The sequence below is a fragment of the Erpetoichthys calabaricus genome, chromosome 9, assembly GCF_900747795.2.
Source record: "Erpetoichthys calabaricus chromosome 9, fErpCal1.3, whole genome shotgun sequence".
Taxonomy (NCBI): Eukaryota; Metazoa; Chordata; class Cladistia; order Polypteriformes; family Polypteridae; genus Erpetoichthys; species Erpetoichthys calabaricus.
In genome coordinates this window covers 49,249,301-49,266,123 of record NC_041402.2, presented here as the reverse complement: position 1 = coordinate 49,266,123, position 16,823 = coordinate 49,249,301, and the positions used below count along the sequence as shown (strand labels likewise).

The window sequence follows — 16,823 nt, the reverse complement described above, 5'->3', positions numbered from 1 at the left end:
TGAGTACTTTTTATACTACAACATTTCTTAGAATATTTGTTATTATGCTGTAATTGATTGTTCAGTTACTTTACAGTCTGAGGGTAGAAGTTGTCCATAAATCTACTGGTACAAGTGCTGGTGGTCCTGCACTGTTTGTCAGAAGGCAGGATGGCTGGGGTATTCAGTTATCTGGTTTGTCTCTCTAAGGCAGTGAGTGTTGTGATGTCCTGAATTAAAGGCGGCTTGGTGTTGGTAACATTCTGTGCCACCTTCACTGCCCTCTGCAGTGCTCTTCCAAGATTGGGAGTGTTACGTTAAATGGTGACCTGGAGTAGACTCTGTGATAGCCGTGTGTCCGATTTATGCCGTGAAATCCCAAAAAGATATTAAGCAGGATTGAGAATCCCCTGTCAGGTTATAAAATCTCCCTTATTTAATACATACAGTTAAAATGAAATCCTTCCTTTGGACATAATTAAAAAGGAATTTGAATTTTTCATTAGAAGTACAAGAAGAATGAGATCAAATGTAGGAACTGACAAAATGAGACTCCCCTGCAGAGTTACTGGGCCAGGAGAGGAGGTCATCAATCTGGGATGACCCTTGCTTGGTAGAGCTACTTCCCTTCTTGGTCAAAAGGAGCCAGTTAAGGTTGACGGGGCCTTCAGTGGATCCAACCAGCAGGGACTCGGCTGGCACGGCCATCAGAGAGAAGCCACTGGGCATGCTGGAGACATCTTCTCTTTCAGCAGTCCAGTCTGATCTCCTCAGGCTGTTCTGCTGAGTGATTAACAACACCTTACATGACTAATAAAACTGTAAATGTTCAGAAGTTAAATACAAAATAACACTCTGACTTCCCATTTTGATTCCTAGCCTTCAGCTACAGTACATCCCATTGGGTGATTGCTTCTAATAAGGGACAAACTTTTCTGTTAGCTGAATGAGGTTGTAAATGCATTTTAATGAAGTGCGATGAAAACTGCAGTAAAGAGCAGCCTCTTGTGTTTGTCCAGGGAACAGAAGAGACGGTGCCTGTGTTTTTACGCTTTGATGGCCAGATAAGAAATCTGAAACTGAAGAAACAGGACTTGATCCAAGTAATAAAGGAAGTCTGGGAAGAGAAGGTGTCCTCCGACCTCCAGGTACCTGAATATTCTACAGTAACCATAAACACATTGTCATGCAGCTCTTCTATACACCAAAGAGGAGGAATTTGTCTTTTCTGACAGGTCTTTGCAACTTTACCACAGTTAAAGAGGTTCACAAAAGCTCAGTGAAGGGGAAAGCCAACGACTTTGGGGCATTCAGAGCTCATCTCTTTGATTTCTGTGCTATACTTTCTCACTTTACTTCATTTCAGTCAGAGGATTCTGAAAATTGTGGAATGTTCATCTACACACATTGCCAGCTTTATATTATACCAGTAACGGCGTACTGCGCGATAACGTGCAGTGAATACACTTGACTTGAGCTCTTTTTCTGTACGTTTATCATTCGTTTGCTCAGAGGTTGATGCACTTGCTACTTCCCGAGCAGCTGTTCTTTCCTCCACCCTAGCGGCCCGCTGCTTCTCTTCTTTCGTCAGCATCTTTTCGCATTAAAACTGATCCTGTTAGTTTTTGTGTTGCAATTACTTAGTACGTTTTCTTTAATTTTTCACTTAAGATGGCACTTTAAGTCTTGAATCTGCCTCAAGAATGATTAGCGAAGGTGGTAGGGAATGACAACGGCGCCCATACGCATGCGCCACACATCCGCCCTGCTGCGCGCTGCAAGAGTTGATTCTACAATAAAATAAAAATAAAGAGTAATAAAACTCATCACCCCAAAAGCAGATAGTAGACATCACATAGTATATGTGTACCAAATTTCGAGTCAATAGGTGAAATGGATTGCGAGCCACAGGTGATTTAAAATCCTGGACAGACAAACGAACAGCCATGGTAGCGTATTATAGAAGAAGATTATATTATATTATATTATATTATATTATATTATATTATATTATATTATATTATATTATCACAATATACCATTTTAATCAGCATTAATTTATCCTCAGGAGCCAAAGTAAAAACTCTGTAACCTCATGTTAAGTTAAAGTCATTGTCCATCTCACATGTCATAAAGGAAGGGCATTAAAATATAGAAATGTCTTCTCCAATACCCACACAATTTAGGGGGAAGTCAGCCAACTTTGGTGATCCTAGAAAATGGTCATTAAACTGTCAGAGAGACAGAGAAAGCGAGAGTTCTTATCACCTTGTTGGGCAATTCTTGTCACATGTACAGAGTAGGGTGACATTCTTACTTGGATATGTTAGTCAAGATGCCTTAATCAGTCAGATTCATTTGTTTTTGCTACATTTCTGCTTTACATTCATATATGATTATCCATTGACATATGTTAGTGTGGCACTTGGGGACGGAGAGTCTGAGACTGTCTAATCTTTATTGTAGCAGAAGTCAGAGGCTCATTCACTTAGTAGACGGTGGTCCCTTTAGCTCAAATGATCAAGTGGCTGCTTATTGAGTCAGAGGCCCTGGTTCATGGAGGACATGAAAAACGAGACTGGTTGGGCAGTCAGTTTCTTGGTGGTGACTTTTGGGCATGTAGTTAGGATGCCCGTGAGTGCCTCACAGAAGAGGTGTACAAGTCACAGCGTCCTGGAAGAAGGCTAGGGGGTAGACTTTGGGCACAGTGGAGGGATTCCGTCTCTCTTGTCTGTCCAGCGAAAGGTCTACACAAGTGTGGACAGAGAGGCCTGGTCAGCCCAGTTGTTTCTAATTTCCTTGTTATCAGTGGACTCTAGTCATGGTTCATGTAGCCTCCTTAGCGTTATTATGTGTGATAGAAACATAAATATCAAAATGTCAACATAAATACAGTAGAAGAGGTATTTTAAGTGTCCACTAATGCACAGATGCGGAGTTAGTACACATAATTCATGTTTTGAGAACAGTCACCAACACATATCTCAATGTCACAATCTGGACAGTTGGAGTGTGTTTTTTAAGCACTTCTCTTATGATTTTTTCTGTTGATTGCCCATGAGAGGGTAGAATTTCAGTGTCTAATCCGCACAGTCAACACACCCCTTGTGTTATCGTAGACTACCACGGCACAAGGCTTAGTGACTTCCACATTTCCCCAACACGAACATTAACAGTTTCTGCATTGTGAACAGTGCTTAGGGGGCTAACGTCTGTCTTGTCTACACTTGATCATAGTCATTTCGGCCTTTTCCCACACAACTACTTGCACCACATTGAAGCTTCACACGACAGAATTCACCAGGCATATCTTAGCAGTTTGGTCATAAAATTCCATGTGCGTCAGTTTCACCATCCGTGTCAATGTCTGATGACCGATTCAAATTGTATTTAGTGTTGCTTGTTTCAACTAATGGTTCAGTTTCAGTTTGTTCTAGAGCTGACTTTATAGCTTCTCATTTACAAGCCATTTTATTTTAATTGTTGGCTGTGCCCTTCTCATGAATATTTATGAATTATCAGAGTGGTAAAACACATAGAAATATTCACAAGTATTGTTTTAATCCCTAGATCAGTGTTTCTCACTTTTCTTCCCACGTTTGGGTCACCGGTGGTTGTTTCAGGTACTGTGTTGTACATTCTCCCCCACTCAGTCCGGTGATACGATTGATATCCCCACCTGATATTTTTCCTTTTCTAACTACACCTATTTTTACCAAGTGGGGTCCTCCCCCTGCTCTTTGAATTGCGGTGGTCATTTAAGCACGTGGGCCCTCCCTGCACTTTTGTTAATTTGTTAATGCCAAGGAGATTAAACCAACACTCATCTTTGCTACACGTATTTAGAATTTAAAAATAGCCATGTTGGGATTTGTACCCTGACACCTAATTAAGAAACAGGCTGGAATTAATATCAGCATTGCAAGTGTCTGCAGTCTTATATCACTTCTGAACACTGATGTAATGGAAATAATTATTGTATCAGTATGCTGCTGCTGAAGAATGTGAATTTCCCATTGGGATTAATAAAGTATCTATCTATCTATCTATCTATCTATCTATCTATCTATCTATCTATCTATCTATCTATCTATCTATCTACAGTGGTGTGAAAAACTATTTGCCCCCTTCCTGATTTCTTATTCTTTTGCATGTTTGTCACACAAAATGTTTCTGATCATCAAACACATTTAACCATTAGTCAAATATAACACAAGTAAACACAAAATGCAGTTTGTAAATGGTGGTTTTTATTATTTAGGGAGAAAAAAAAATCCAAACCTACATGGCCCTGTGTGAAAAAGTAATTGCCCCCTGAACCTAATAACTGGTTGGGCCACCCTTAGCAGCAATAACTGCAATCAAGCGTTTGCGATAACTTGCAATGAGTCTTTTACAGCGCTCTGGAGGAATTTTGGCCCACTCATCTTTGCAAAATTGTTGTAATTCAGCTTTATTTGAGGGTTTTCTAGCATGAACCGCCTTTTTAAGGTCATGCCATAGCATCTGAATTGGATTCAGGTCAGGACTTTGACTAGGCCACTCCAAAGTCTTCATTTTGTTTTTCTTCAGCCATTCAGAGGTGGATTTGCTGGTGTGTTTTGGGTCATTGTCCTGTTGCAGCACCCAAGATCGCTTCAGCTTGAGTTGACGAACAGATGGCCGGACATTCTCCTTCAGGATTTTTTGGTAGACAGTAGAATTCATGGTTCCATCTATCACAGCAAGCCTTCCAGGTCCTGAAGCAGCAAAACAACCCCAGACCATCACACTACCACCACCATATTTTACTGTTGGTATGATGTTCTTTTTCTGAAATGCTGTGTTCCTTTTACGGCAGATGTAACGGGACATTTGCCTTCCAAAAAGTTCAACTTTTGACTCATCAGTCCACAAGGTATTTTCCCAAAAGTCTTGGCAATCATTGAGATGTTTCTTAGCAAAATTGAGAAAAGCCCTAATGTTCTTTTTGCTTAACAGTGGTTTGCGTCTTGGAAATCTGCCATGCAGGCCGTTTTTGCCCAGTCTCTTTATTATGGTGGAGTCGTGAACACTGACCTTAATTGAGGCAAGTGAGGCCTGCAGTTCTTTAGACGTTGTCCTGGGGTCTTTTGTGACCTCTCGGATGAGTCGTCTCTGCGCTCTTGGGGGTAATTTTGGTCGGCCGGCCACTCCTGGGAAGGTTCACCACTGTTCCATGTTTTTGCCATTTGTGGATAATGGCTCTCACTGTGGTTCGCTGGAGTCCCAAAGCTTTAGAAATGGCTTTATAACCTTTACCAGACTGATAGATCTCAATTACTTCTGTTCTCATTTGTTCCTGAATTTCTTTGGATCTTGGCATGATGTCTAGCTTTTGAGGTGCTTTTGGTCTACTTCTCTGTGTCGGGCAGCTCCTATTTAAGTGATTTCTTGATTGAAACAGGTGTGGCAGTAATCAGGCCTGGGGGTGGCTACGGAAATTGAACTCAGGTGTGATACACCACAGTTAGGTTATTTTTTAACAAGGGGGCAATTACTTTTTCACACAGGGCCATGTAGGTTTGGATTTTTTTTCTCCCTAAATAATAAAAACCATCATTTAAAAACTGCATTTTGTGTTTACTTGTGTTATATTTGACTAATGGTTAAATGTGTTTGATGATCAGAAACATTTTGTTTGACAAACATGCAAAAGAATAAGAAATCAGGAAGGGGGCAAATAGTTTTTCACACCACTGTATCTATCTATCTATCTATCTATCTATCTAATTCACTCGACGTTCACAAAGCTGACAAAAGTAGTCATCTCTCCACATTACACACACAGTTAATCAAATGATGGAGAGTACATCTTTATGTTCTCTCGTAGTGTTTGGTTTACAAGTTGAAGTCACTGATTTGTTTTTGTCTCTTTTGTTTCAGAAGGGCCAAAGGTCTCAGCTTGGGGATTTTCTCCTAGAATACCTGCAGCAGCACCATGCAGACGCAGTAGCTGAATGGGCCTACAGCATCTATGAGAGCTGCCAGATGTATAAAGATGAGGAATTTATCAATCTTTTCTTTAACGTGTTAACCAGGAAGGTAAGTGAGAAACAGGAGGATGATGTACAGGATATGTTTAGTATTTTGTGCTGAACTCTCATGCATGTTTTTCTCTGGCATGATGAGGCCCAGTCAATAATACTACATTTTTGTTTAGAAACACAGACATTATTCTCCATTTTCATCTTTCATCCACACCCCCCTCTAGTGCCCGTATACTTCTGAAATTGCAGCCTCAACATTGTAATGTGGATGTTTGTAAATACAATTTTTCAAAAATGCAGACTAATTGGTTTGTGCTTATTACGTGCCCCTGTCCTGACTGTGCCCTGCTCAATACATTGCCTCATTATCTGATTGTTCATCCTTCACAAAAGAAAACCATATTCCAACATGACGAACACAGAAGAGTTGCTTTACATGGTGTGTGTTGTGTTCTTACAATTTGAATGCTACATACAAGCACAAAAAACAAATTTGCCAGTTGCAATAAACCTGTGGCAAGTAGCATCACCAACCCTTCAAGGATTTGCCCGCATGCCCAGTGGAGGTGGATGTCTGTATCATATACATTTAATGTCATTTCAGTGTGGACTGAGATGCGTTCACAAACAATGTCAAAATGCTTGTGTGGAGGGAAATCATTTTAGTTTAAAAATGCTGTTTTTAAATTGAAATGCTGTAGTGTGGATATAGCCTTGACAGTCTAAGGAGCAGAAACATCTCCTCGGTCCCCATTTGTAGTTAAATCAGTAAAAAATTAAGTCATCAAGTCCATCGACTTGTTTGCCTGCACATAGACTGAGCAGCCCAGAGCTAGATTGCGCTTCCATCCACTGTCTGAAACACGTCAAAGTGTTTCAAATTATAAAGGGAATAAATAAGATGGGATTCACCATTTACTTTAAAATTCTTTCCTCCTTTTGCTTTGATTTGTTAAATTCGACTTGGTCTGTATGGAATGTTATTTTTCTAATTAAAATTCATAAAAATAATTTTTAAAAAAATGCCTTCCCAACAAAGAAGGAAGTATTTCTTTGTGTAGAAATTGGTAGACCCAATGAAGAAGTTAAGTGTCGTAGCTTTAAGTAGAACATTCAGAACTCCAATGGTGTGTTCTGGAGACATTCTATACATAAACTATGATGACACCATTAGTTAGCTATACAACATCCAGAGGTCCATGGTTCAATTCCTAGCCCTGTCATAGTTGGTATGGGATGTGCATGCTTCCAAATGGAATATCAATGAACATTAATTACAACTTCTTTCCACATTCCAAAAATGTGCATCATAAATTGATTTAGTATCCTCAGAGCAAAGTTTCATAAGATTCTTCTCACAGTGGCATGGATCAGAGGCAGTGAGGATCTCAGGTCAATGTTTCCTTCTGGCAATCACATACCCTGGCAGATGGACTCTGGCAGCCATGAGACACATCCGAAATGCTCTAACATTGTGATCACGGAGCTGCTTTTATGTCAGCTTCTCCAGGTGGTCCTGTCCTTCTCAAGACAGGTCTTGACCACCCAAAGAGCTTGTCTCTCTCAGGCTCAGACCCAAGTGTGCTACACTATTATTTCCACGGCACAGTAAAAATACCACATCACGTCACATTTTAAAATTCTACAGGGCTGCGACTTTCTCACAACTGGTTACTGGTGTTTAGACTCTGCAAAATGCATGTGGCTCAAGTGATAAACAATAAATAGATCATTTTTAGAGGGTAGGTAGCTGTTTTTATTACCAGTTTCCAGTTATTTTTTTGTTTTAGCTTCCCTGGTTTGATGATTTTCAAGAATCGTAGCAACAATTTTACTAGGGAGCATTAATCAATAATGTACTTTGCAGTACAGTATCTAATTGAGTTATCATGGCCCCACTTTCTTCACCACTGCTCCCCACTTTATAGACGCTGAAATTTGGCGCTATGTCTGATCTTACCTCGCTTTCTGTTCACTGCTGTCAAATTGGATCAGCATGGAAAGGCCATCTAAGGTGCAATGGCCAGCCTATAAGAACATTGCATCCGCTCCTCCCAACCACACAAAATTTTAGAAGCTTCTCTACCACCATGGAGTTCAATAACATTAAAATCTTTTGGTCACAGGTTGACGAAAGTGTCTATCATGGCCAGATTCATCTGCTTACACATCTGTTGAGGGAAATGACCAAAAGTGACACTTCAGAGTCTGGTTTTCTTACCCAACAAGAGTTCAGGTAAGATCTTGTATCATACATTTGGAGTTGCATGGTTAGAAACATAAAGCAGGGATAAAAGATTTCATGATAAGAATTGACAAGTCTCTACATTATAAAAATTCTAAGTGAACTCCTCCTCAAGTGGGAAGAAGTTGTATTGACAGCTATGGCTGTTTGATTACACAACGAATGATCTCGATGCAAGGAATTTACTTTTCACAGTCTGAAGATTGAGAATGAAATGATAGCCATGTAGAACATATTTGGGCAGTTGTATCTTTTTTTTTTTTTTTTTTTTTTTAACGCATTGCAATCCTCAGCAGTTGTCGTCTCTCTACTGCTCCTGGTTAGGGTATTGATGACCAAGATTCTCCTGCAGTGTTGAACCTCTGACCTTATGACGACTAAGCAGGAACTTCTTTTTAACTACTTATACCTTTGACCTCAATGTTTCAATCACTAGCCGGACCTCATGACTGTAACTAACAATAGGAATTTGGAGCGACTGCTAAACATGAATTCTTTATATGAGGACATGACTCAATTCAGCTTCACCATCACCATTTAAGCCAACATTCACAGTACTAATGGACGAGCAGATCTTGAGATTCCATGTACCATTGTTTAAATACAGCTGCTTGACGCGGAATTGTATGCCTTCACCTAAACACCACTTGGCAAGCGGGCTTAGACATGTAGAGCACCTACTGGACAAAGATGAAAACTAGTAATGAAGGTGTGTATACCATGGATGTCTCTTCAACCCTTACCTTTGAGAGCTTCTCCTGCATCTTGCAGAAAGCTTAGGGAAGTGAACAAAACATGGCAGTCACTACAGTCCTCCAGGAGTGACTTTGCAGCTCCCTGATCAAGAGTAATAATAATCGCATTTTGAGAGAAGGTGGCGATGTTGGAGGATAAATAAAGTGGAGTGTTGAAGACCAAGTCATGTCAGCTTCGCATTTAGTAAGATATCCGTATCCTGCAGGATTGGTATAAATGAGCTCACTTGGCACGGCTATATCCCAAAACATTTTCACGTCACGTCAACTGACCTTGTATGAATGTGCCATGAAATGGACCAACTTTCATTACAGAATTGGTTCCTGTTTTGTACCTAATATTCCTCAGATGGACCCTGGCTTACTGGGAGAGGAAAACTGCAATAGGAATGGGGCTACACCTAACAAGTATATTTTAAATGATTAGCAATTATTTTTTCGATTCATCGACTAATCTAATAAATAACATGTAGCATTTTCAGAGACATCTGTTACTTTAAATGTAAGGCTGATGAGATTAAATGCATATTATGGGATGTTATATATATTATGTGGTATAGATGAAGGAAGTAAAAGGCACACATGTGTAACAAGCCATCCTGTGTTTCTGAGTCCTTTTAATAGAATAAAGCAGTAGAACATGGTGTCAGCGTTAAAAAATAAATAAACATGCCCTGCAGTGGGCTGGCGCCCTGCCCTAGGTTTGTTTCCTGCCTTGCGTCCTGTGTTGGCTGGGATTGGCTCCAGTAGACCCCAGTGACCCTGTAGTTAGGATATAGCGGGTTGGATAATGGATGGATGGATGGAACAAATAAGTAAATACTTAAAATGTTTAACATGATGTCAGAGTGAAAAAAACTAAATACTAAAAATAAACAGTTATGGATTTTGCTGGAGTTCTTTCACCTCCAGCTGACTGGGATTCAGTCAATTTACCAGACTCGTGGCAAAGTTCAAACAGCACATACAGCTAAACTTCATGGGCCCACTTCGAGACAAAGGGGAAAATGAAAAGTGTAGTTACTTGCTGCTGTGGATTGGTTACAAAAGACGGGACATCTACAACAGATAATTCTTTAATAATTCTTTGCACTTATATAGCGTTTTTCTCACTACTCAAAGCGCTCAGCAATTGCAGGTTAAGGGCCTTGCTCAAGGGCCCAACAGAGCAGAGTCTCTTTTGGCATTTACAGGATTTGAACCGGCAACCTTCCGATTGCCAGTGCAGATCCCTAGCCACAGAGCCACCACTCCGTGACAGTAAGAAATTACAAACATATTATGACTATTTTGAGGTTTATGTAATGCCAAAACCAAACCTGATATTCATGCGCTATACATTTAATGAAAAGGTACAGCAGGCACCTGGTGAATCGTTTGAACAGTTCCTGACTGAGTTATGGCTGCTAGTCAAAAACTGGGCATAGCTAGAGACATCTGTTACTGTAAATGTAAGGCTGATGGGATTAACGGACTATTATGGGATGGGATCTATTTTATGGGATATAGATGGAGGAAGTAAATGGCTATAGTTCAGATTCTTTTAATAGATTAAAGCAGCGGAACATAAACTTTTCAGTCAACAATAACAATTTTAACAGATACCAAAAAGCAATCTTGAAAAACTTTTATCATTAGAATATCAACTGTATCAGGTAGTAAAGTGCAAAAAGGAATGCAAACTCAAAATCTTCATCCATCCAGTTTCCAACCCGCTGAATCCGAACACAGGGGTCTGCTGGAGCCAATACCAGCCAACAAAGGGCACAAGGCAGGAACCAATCCCGGGCAGGGTGCCAACCCACCGCAGGACACACACAAACACACCCACACACCAAGCACACACTAGGGCCAATTTAGAATCACCAGTCCGCCTAACCAGCATGTCTTTGGACTGTGGGAGGAAACCGGAGCGCCCGGAGGAAACCCACGCAGACACGGGGAGAACATGCAAACTCCATGCAGGGAGGACCCGGGAAGCGAACCCAGGTCTCCCAACTGCGAGGCGGCAGCAGCGCTACCCACAGCGCCACTGTGCCGCCCACTCAAAATCTTTCCAAATCAAAATTTTAGTTCATGAATAAACTTTTGATAACAAAACTAGTACTCCTACATTGTTGCCAGGATGATGGGCCCTTTATGGAGTCCAGCATTCAGGAAAATAAACAACTGTAAAATTCAGCAATTCACCAATCTGAACTAACAAAAGTAATTAGAACATTTAATACTGTCTTGGTGGAGTCTTCATAGACAACTCCAGTATGCTTCCATCGTAAGATGCTTCAGCATATATGTTGTGCTGCTATGATACGCCATTTCACATTTACAGAGTGTACAGAACGCAGTATTATTTGGCATTAGCTTAAAGTACTGCCATACTTTAGAATTCCACGGCGTTTTACATGAAGGACCTGCAGATGAATTGGCGCAGCCATATTGATCTGTTGATAGATGGTAAGAACTTGATGCATCGGCATATGCTGCACCAACCAATGAATTTAAATAATCGATCACAACAGCACCAATTAGTAAAACAAATTAAATGAATGGATGCCACAGACAAACCCAGAAGGGTAATGAAGGTATCCTGGAAAAACATAGTGGACACTTTAATTTGGGTCAGTTTCATCTTGAAAGAGGCCTCAGAAACAGTTTGAAAGGATCCCCGTCCAAGACCTTGCTTGTGGAGGTAGTTATAAAGAGATGTGGCTAAAAGATGGTCTGCCTAACATCTCAGCAAAGCTTCCTTTAATGAGATCAGATATTTAAAACTAATAATAATTTACAGATGCTTTTCACTTATATGGGTGTTTGGTTTTAAATATATAAATGCTGCACAGTCTACTTTATTTTGTTAACCAAAATGTTATGATTTCTCCAGTTTTGTATTACACAGAGCTTTTCCACTGAAGGATGAAGAGCGGATTGAAGAATTAATACAAGCTGCACATTCACAACTTGGAGCTGCAGAAGGCAACATCAACTACAAACTTTTGTTTTCCCAGGTACCACTATCAGTGATTTCCCAAAGCACATTGTATTATGGTAGAGTGGCGAGTGCTGCTGCTTTATGGATCCACCTCTGGGCTTTTCTCTTCCTCATCTTCAAGAACATGCATGGCAGGTGGACTGTAATGGCCAAGTCTGACTGAATATGCATGAGGAGTGGTACTCTCACCAAAGGGCTTCCTGTGCTGTGCCTCCAATGACTCTGAATTGGGATTGTAAACGAGTAGTAAATGTGTATTAGAACATGAATATAACCATACAGTGTCAGGGTTGTCATGTGTGCACAGTACAGGGAAATTCCTACTTGCAAGGGATGCGACATGACACACTTTCCCTGATTAATGAGCCCAACTATGTTGCGTCAAATAGTATCTTGATACTTTTTATCAAACGTCGCCAAGTTGCAACCAAAGGTGAGCTTTCACAATCTTAAGTGATCAATTCTGGCCTTTTATTAATTTTTTTTGACAATTGCTAAAACAAATGACCCGGTTATATTATATCATGTGATTGCTCACCTGTTGATGTTCATTAGGCTTAGCTGCTTTTTAAGTGTTTATGAAAACGTCAGAACTTACCAAAGCAAAGCTAAAACAGGGACATTTCTCTAGATTTGCAAATTCAAGCTAATGTTAACAATGTACAATAAGAAATGGTATGTTAGAACCGTAGTATGGAGATTTATTACAGTAGGCACTGAATGTGGGCACCAGGAATTGGGTAGAAATGCACTTATGGATTCCCTTATTTTGATTTAGGGGTCTTGTGTTATGTTGCTACAGGCAGTGTGCCCTCCCTCAGACAACTGATAGGAACTAATCTGTCAGGAAGGGAACAGAATGTGCTGGGCATTGGTGACTGGAATAAAATGTGAAGGAGTTGAGTGGCTGCTCTGTAATGTCAGAGAGAAGCTGCAACTTAACTTTGCCTTGTTGGTGTTGTGTGCTGAATAACTGGCATGATGAATAATTTGCATTAACAGATCATTTATAAAAAATGTTTGATTTTTCTTTAACCCCTTTTAACGACATTATGGTGTCCTGCTTATTTAGTATTAAATTGGTTAATTGCATTGTAACATATTATAAAGAACTCCTTAGTCAGTAAACATATGCAGGACCAAATAGCAAAACATGGAGGTACTCAATGAACATCACACAGCATAAAAACAAATTCTGAAAAGAGCCACTTCCATGCAGATGATGTATTGCAGTGAACCCCAGCTTCTGTCTGAACCTTTGGCAGTTCAGAGGGGCTTATGGTCCCAATGAATGTGTAGTTGAAAAGGAGGTACACAAATTGGATGGATGGATTTGTAAAAAGTTATTTGGTTTGTGACAGATAAGGCAGGCTACTGCAAACAGTGCAGTTTCATCTCTACTTAAATCCTGGAATTTGGCTTTTTCTTTCAGTAACTTTAATTATATACAGCTATGAACATTAAAAAATAGAATAAAGCTAATGGAATATTCAATATAGTGTGTTCCACTAATAGAGAAAAAAATGCAACACAAAACAGAGGGAAGCACTGCAATAAAAGACAAAAAATAAAATAAAAATCAGTCCCCCTAGCCAATTTGACCTAATCACATGTGGCTATTGTGGTCCTCCAGGAGGACAAAATGAGTCAGATATTACAAGATTGCTTTTAAAACGTGAGTAGTGAACCTGACACATTCGGTGTTGCTGAGCAGACATTCATCTTTCTAATAAGGGGGGATAAGTATGAGGTCCTGGTGGCAGGCAGCGTAGCGCAGTGGTTAAGGATTTGGACTTCAAACTCTGAGGTCGTGGATTCCATTCCTGCCACTGATACTGTGCGACCCTGAGCGAGTCGCATCACCTGCCTGTGCTCCAACTAGACAAAAACAAAATGAATGTAACCAATTGTATCTCAAAAGTTGTAAGTCGCCCTGGCTAAAGCCACCGGCCAAATACATCAATGTAAGTTTTTATAATTTTCACAATGCATTTTTAGCAAATCTTTGAAAAATATAGGTGATGTCATCGGTAAGAGGAAAAAAAAGTTTCGGCTATTTTGGAATGTGTCTGACTAAGCATCAGGTTATCAATAAGTCAATGGCACCATCTTCCAGTTCTGTCCCAGCTGTCCTCTGACATAAGGTCATAGTTGCTGCACTCCACTTTTGTTGAAACAGGCATACAAAGAACCCATTTACTGTATTTAGCCATATGTAATCCTAACAGACATAACCAATTGTTTTTAATCAGTACTAGGGACCTCGCCCCCTGCTCGCTTCACTCACCTAACCTAACCCGCCAACACTGCACGCTGTTGTGAAGAGGGGGCTGAACACACCGCAAGGAGATGTGGCCACTCCTCCGAGAAACCCCCCTTTAATGGTGATACAATGGGTATCAAATAACATTTGTTTTTTTTTTACCTCCTCTTTGCTCGATCAGCTGCTGGCTTGCTGCTCTCCTGTGCCGCATGATCTGCATTTTAAAATCACTGCCTTGTCTCTCTTCTCCACCAGACATCCTCAACACTATTCGATCTCTTTTCGCTGTTCCATTATTTCACCGAGTGATATTTTCTGTTTGTTTGCGCTAATGTGAGCTTTACTCTCATTTTCTTGAAATTTTCCTGCTTCCATTATCTCTAACCTGCTGTGCATGTGTATCACGGGACTTGCTTCCAAAGCTTGTAAGTATGACGTGACCTGTCCGTCTCGCAGGATGTGAAAGTGTCTCTCAAAGATCTTCAAAAGGTCACATCTCGTCGAACTCTCATCCCAAATTTTTTTTTTTTATATAATAGAGAGATACTGCATGTTGGCAAAGTCAAGGAATCTGTTTTTAAACATTAATGCTCAAATGTGGATGATGTATGGATTTTAACTTTCATATGGTTATGTTTAGAAGTTGAAATATCAGAAGCACACTATGGCACTGAACAGTCCAACTTAATCTAATCGCTTGAACTTAAGCTAAATATGAAGTGCATTATAACTCAGTGTAGAAATAGACATGTACAGTATTTTTATATGATTTTACCTCATTTAACATATAGACATTAAATTATTTGAATAGCAAGGCCTCTGTTCAGAGCTGCTTACAATTTTCTTCATAAAACATGATTCAAAATAGGCTTTCATCAGTGCAGGAGGTTCCCAACCCCAGAGGGTGTGAGAAACAGGAAGGTTGCGCCACAATTCGCCCAAGTTGAGTGGGTGGCGTTGTCCGACTTTATTGTGGTGCAGCAGGTGTCTTGCAGTGTGTCATCATTTATTAGTTAGTGCTGCTCTAGTATGATATTAAAAGCATCAAGCATTTTGTGCAGAACTGTCACCTTTGAATGAGGCACAGAAATGCACGTTCTCGTGGGTTCCTAGCTGCACGTGAGGCATTCGTGAAGGCAAAAATGTTTTTTTTTTTTTTTTTTTTAAAGATTGTAGAATTTGGACCTTGCAGTGATCCATAGAGAAGGTCTAGTACTGATTTCTGTGAAAGCTCTGATCATGAAATGTCATGGATGTCCAGGTTTGATTCACTTTTTTTTTCCCCCACAGTGGCTGGACAACGGGGGGACTGATTTGAATGTAACACCTGCTGCTTACACTCAGTCCATCTCTCCTGCTGGTGGTCCTAGCAGCAGTGTAGTAATTTTATTTATTTTTGAACTACAATGCAGTTATCATCGGGAGACAAAGCTTGTCAACTGTGATTCATTGCTTAGTGGCACGCTGGCACCCATTGCTTCCCAGGGGTCTCAAATGCCCCAAGATTCCTTGATCACTGATTGTGTGTCATTTCCTTGCAACATTTGATGCCTCAAATGGGTTACCCCAACCCCAGGATTGTCAATCGAGTGTCTTAAGATTCACAGGGGACACGTTTACAAGATTCCTGACGATTTGTATTTATACAAATTGTGTTTTATTGTGTTTGTATTTAAATATTATGTATTTAAAAGTTTATTTTTATGTGTTTGAGTTCAGTTTGTTCACCCGCAGTACTGCATGTGGTTCAAAAATTAGAAATTGGACTTCATCTTCAAATGTGATATTACTTTTGTAGAGGGTGCAAACATAAATCAAACATTTTCCCAGGGTGTGGGGCATAGAACAGGTTGGGAGCCACTGCATTAGTGACAGGAGACAGAAATGGATAAAGAAAAACTGGAAAAACTACTCAGCACTTCATAAAGTTAGTCATTTTCCTGTAAACACCTGCTCTCAGATGTTATGTTCAAATCTATTATTCATTCCACAGGGAGAAGAAGGAAAGCCTGGTCCATTTCTGAAACTTGTTAGGACTCAAGCCACAGATGAAAAGCACCAGTTCATTTCTGAGTTACAGAAGGAGCTGGGAACTTCCACGTAGGTGTCCTTCACGGGGGACATGGGGATGAATGTGCACTGCTGTTATTTTAAGATAGTGCAGATGGTTGCTGATCTTGCCCTCTACTCTTTTATTCTCTGAATGTGTAGACATTTGTCAAAGCTTTAACATTTTAAACTTTCCAGCTAGTCACTTAGTGGAAACTGGTTCTCTTTGCAGTTTCAATTATATTTTATTTCTTTTTTTTTTTAAACTAGAACTGTGACCGTTTCTGATTTGAGAAGAGCCTTTAAATCTGTTGATCCCTCAGCAGAAGAGCAAATAGTGGAAGGCTACATTTCCATGGCTTTCCAGACAGAACCTGAAAACCTGGATAAAGCTGGCCCATTAGATATCAGCCTAACCATATCAAGACTGTCAGTGGCCGACGTGAAAAGAACAGCCCCTCCGGCCAAACAAGACTAACACTGTAGCAGAGCTGCAGAGGAGTTGTGGAGGGCACCAATTATTGTCTACAATGAA

The 16,823-nt window shown here is 40.2% G+C and overlaps 1 protein-coding gene across 1 annotated transcript in view; it reads left to right on the top strand.

Annotated features, from left to right (window-relative positions):
- The window catches only part of tsnaxip1 (translin-associated factor X interacting protein 1), a 52,685-nt gene extending 35,882 nt beyond the window's left edge, over nt 1–16,803 (top strand). Inside the window, exons 11-16 of the mRNA XM_028809624.2 lie at nt 999–1,127; nt 5,884–6,042; nt 8,114–8,223; nt 11,869–11,992; nt 16,233–16,339; nt 16,559–16,803. Of these exons, the coding sequence (XP_028665457.2) occupies nt 999–1,127; nt 5,884–6,042; nt 8,114–8,223; nt 11,869–11,992; nt 16,233–16,339; nt 16,559–16,766 (837 nt within the window). The 3' untranslated portion in view covers nt 16,767–16,803. The remainder of the gene's footprint in view (nt 1–998; nt 1,128–5,883; nt 6,043–8,113; nt 8,224–11,868; nt 11,993–16,232; nt 16,340–16,558) is intronic.
- Nucleotides 16,804–16,823: the final 20 nt, after the last annotated feature.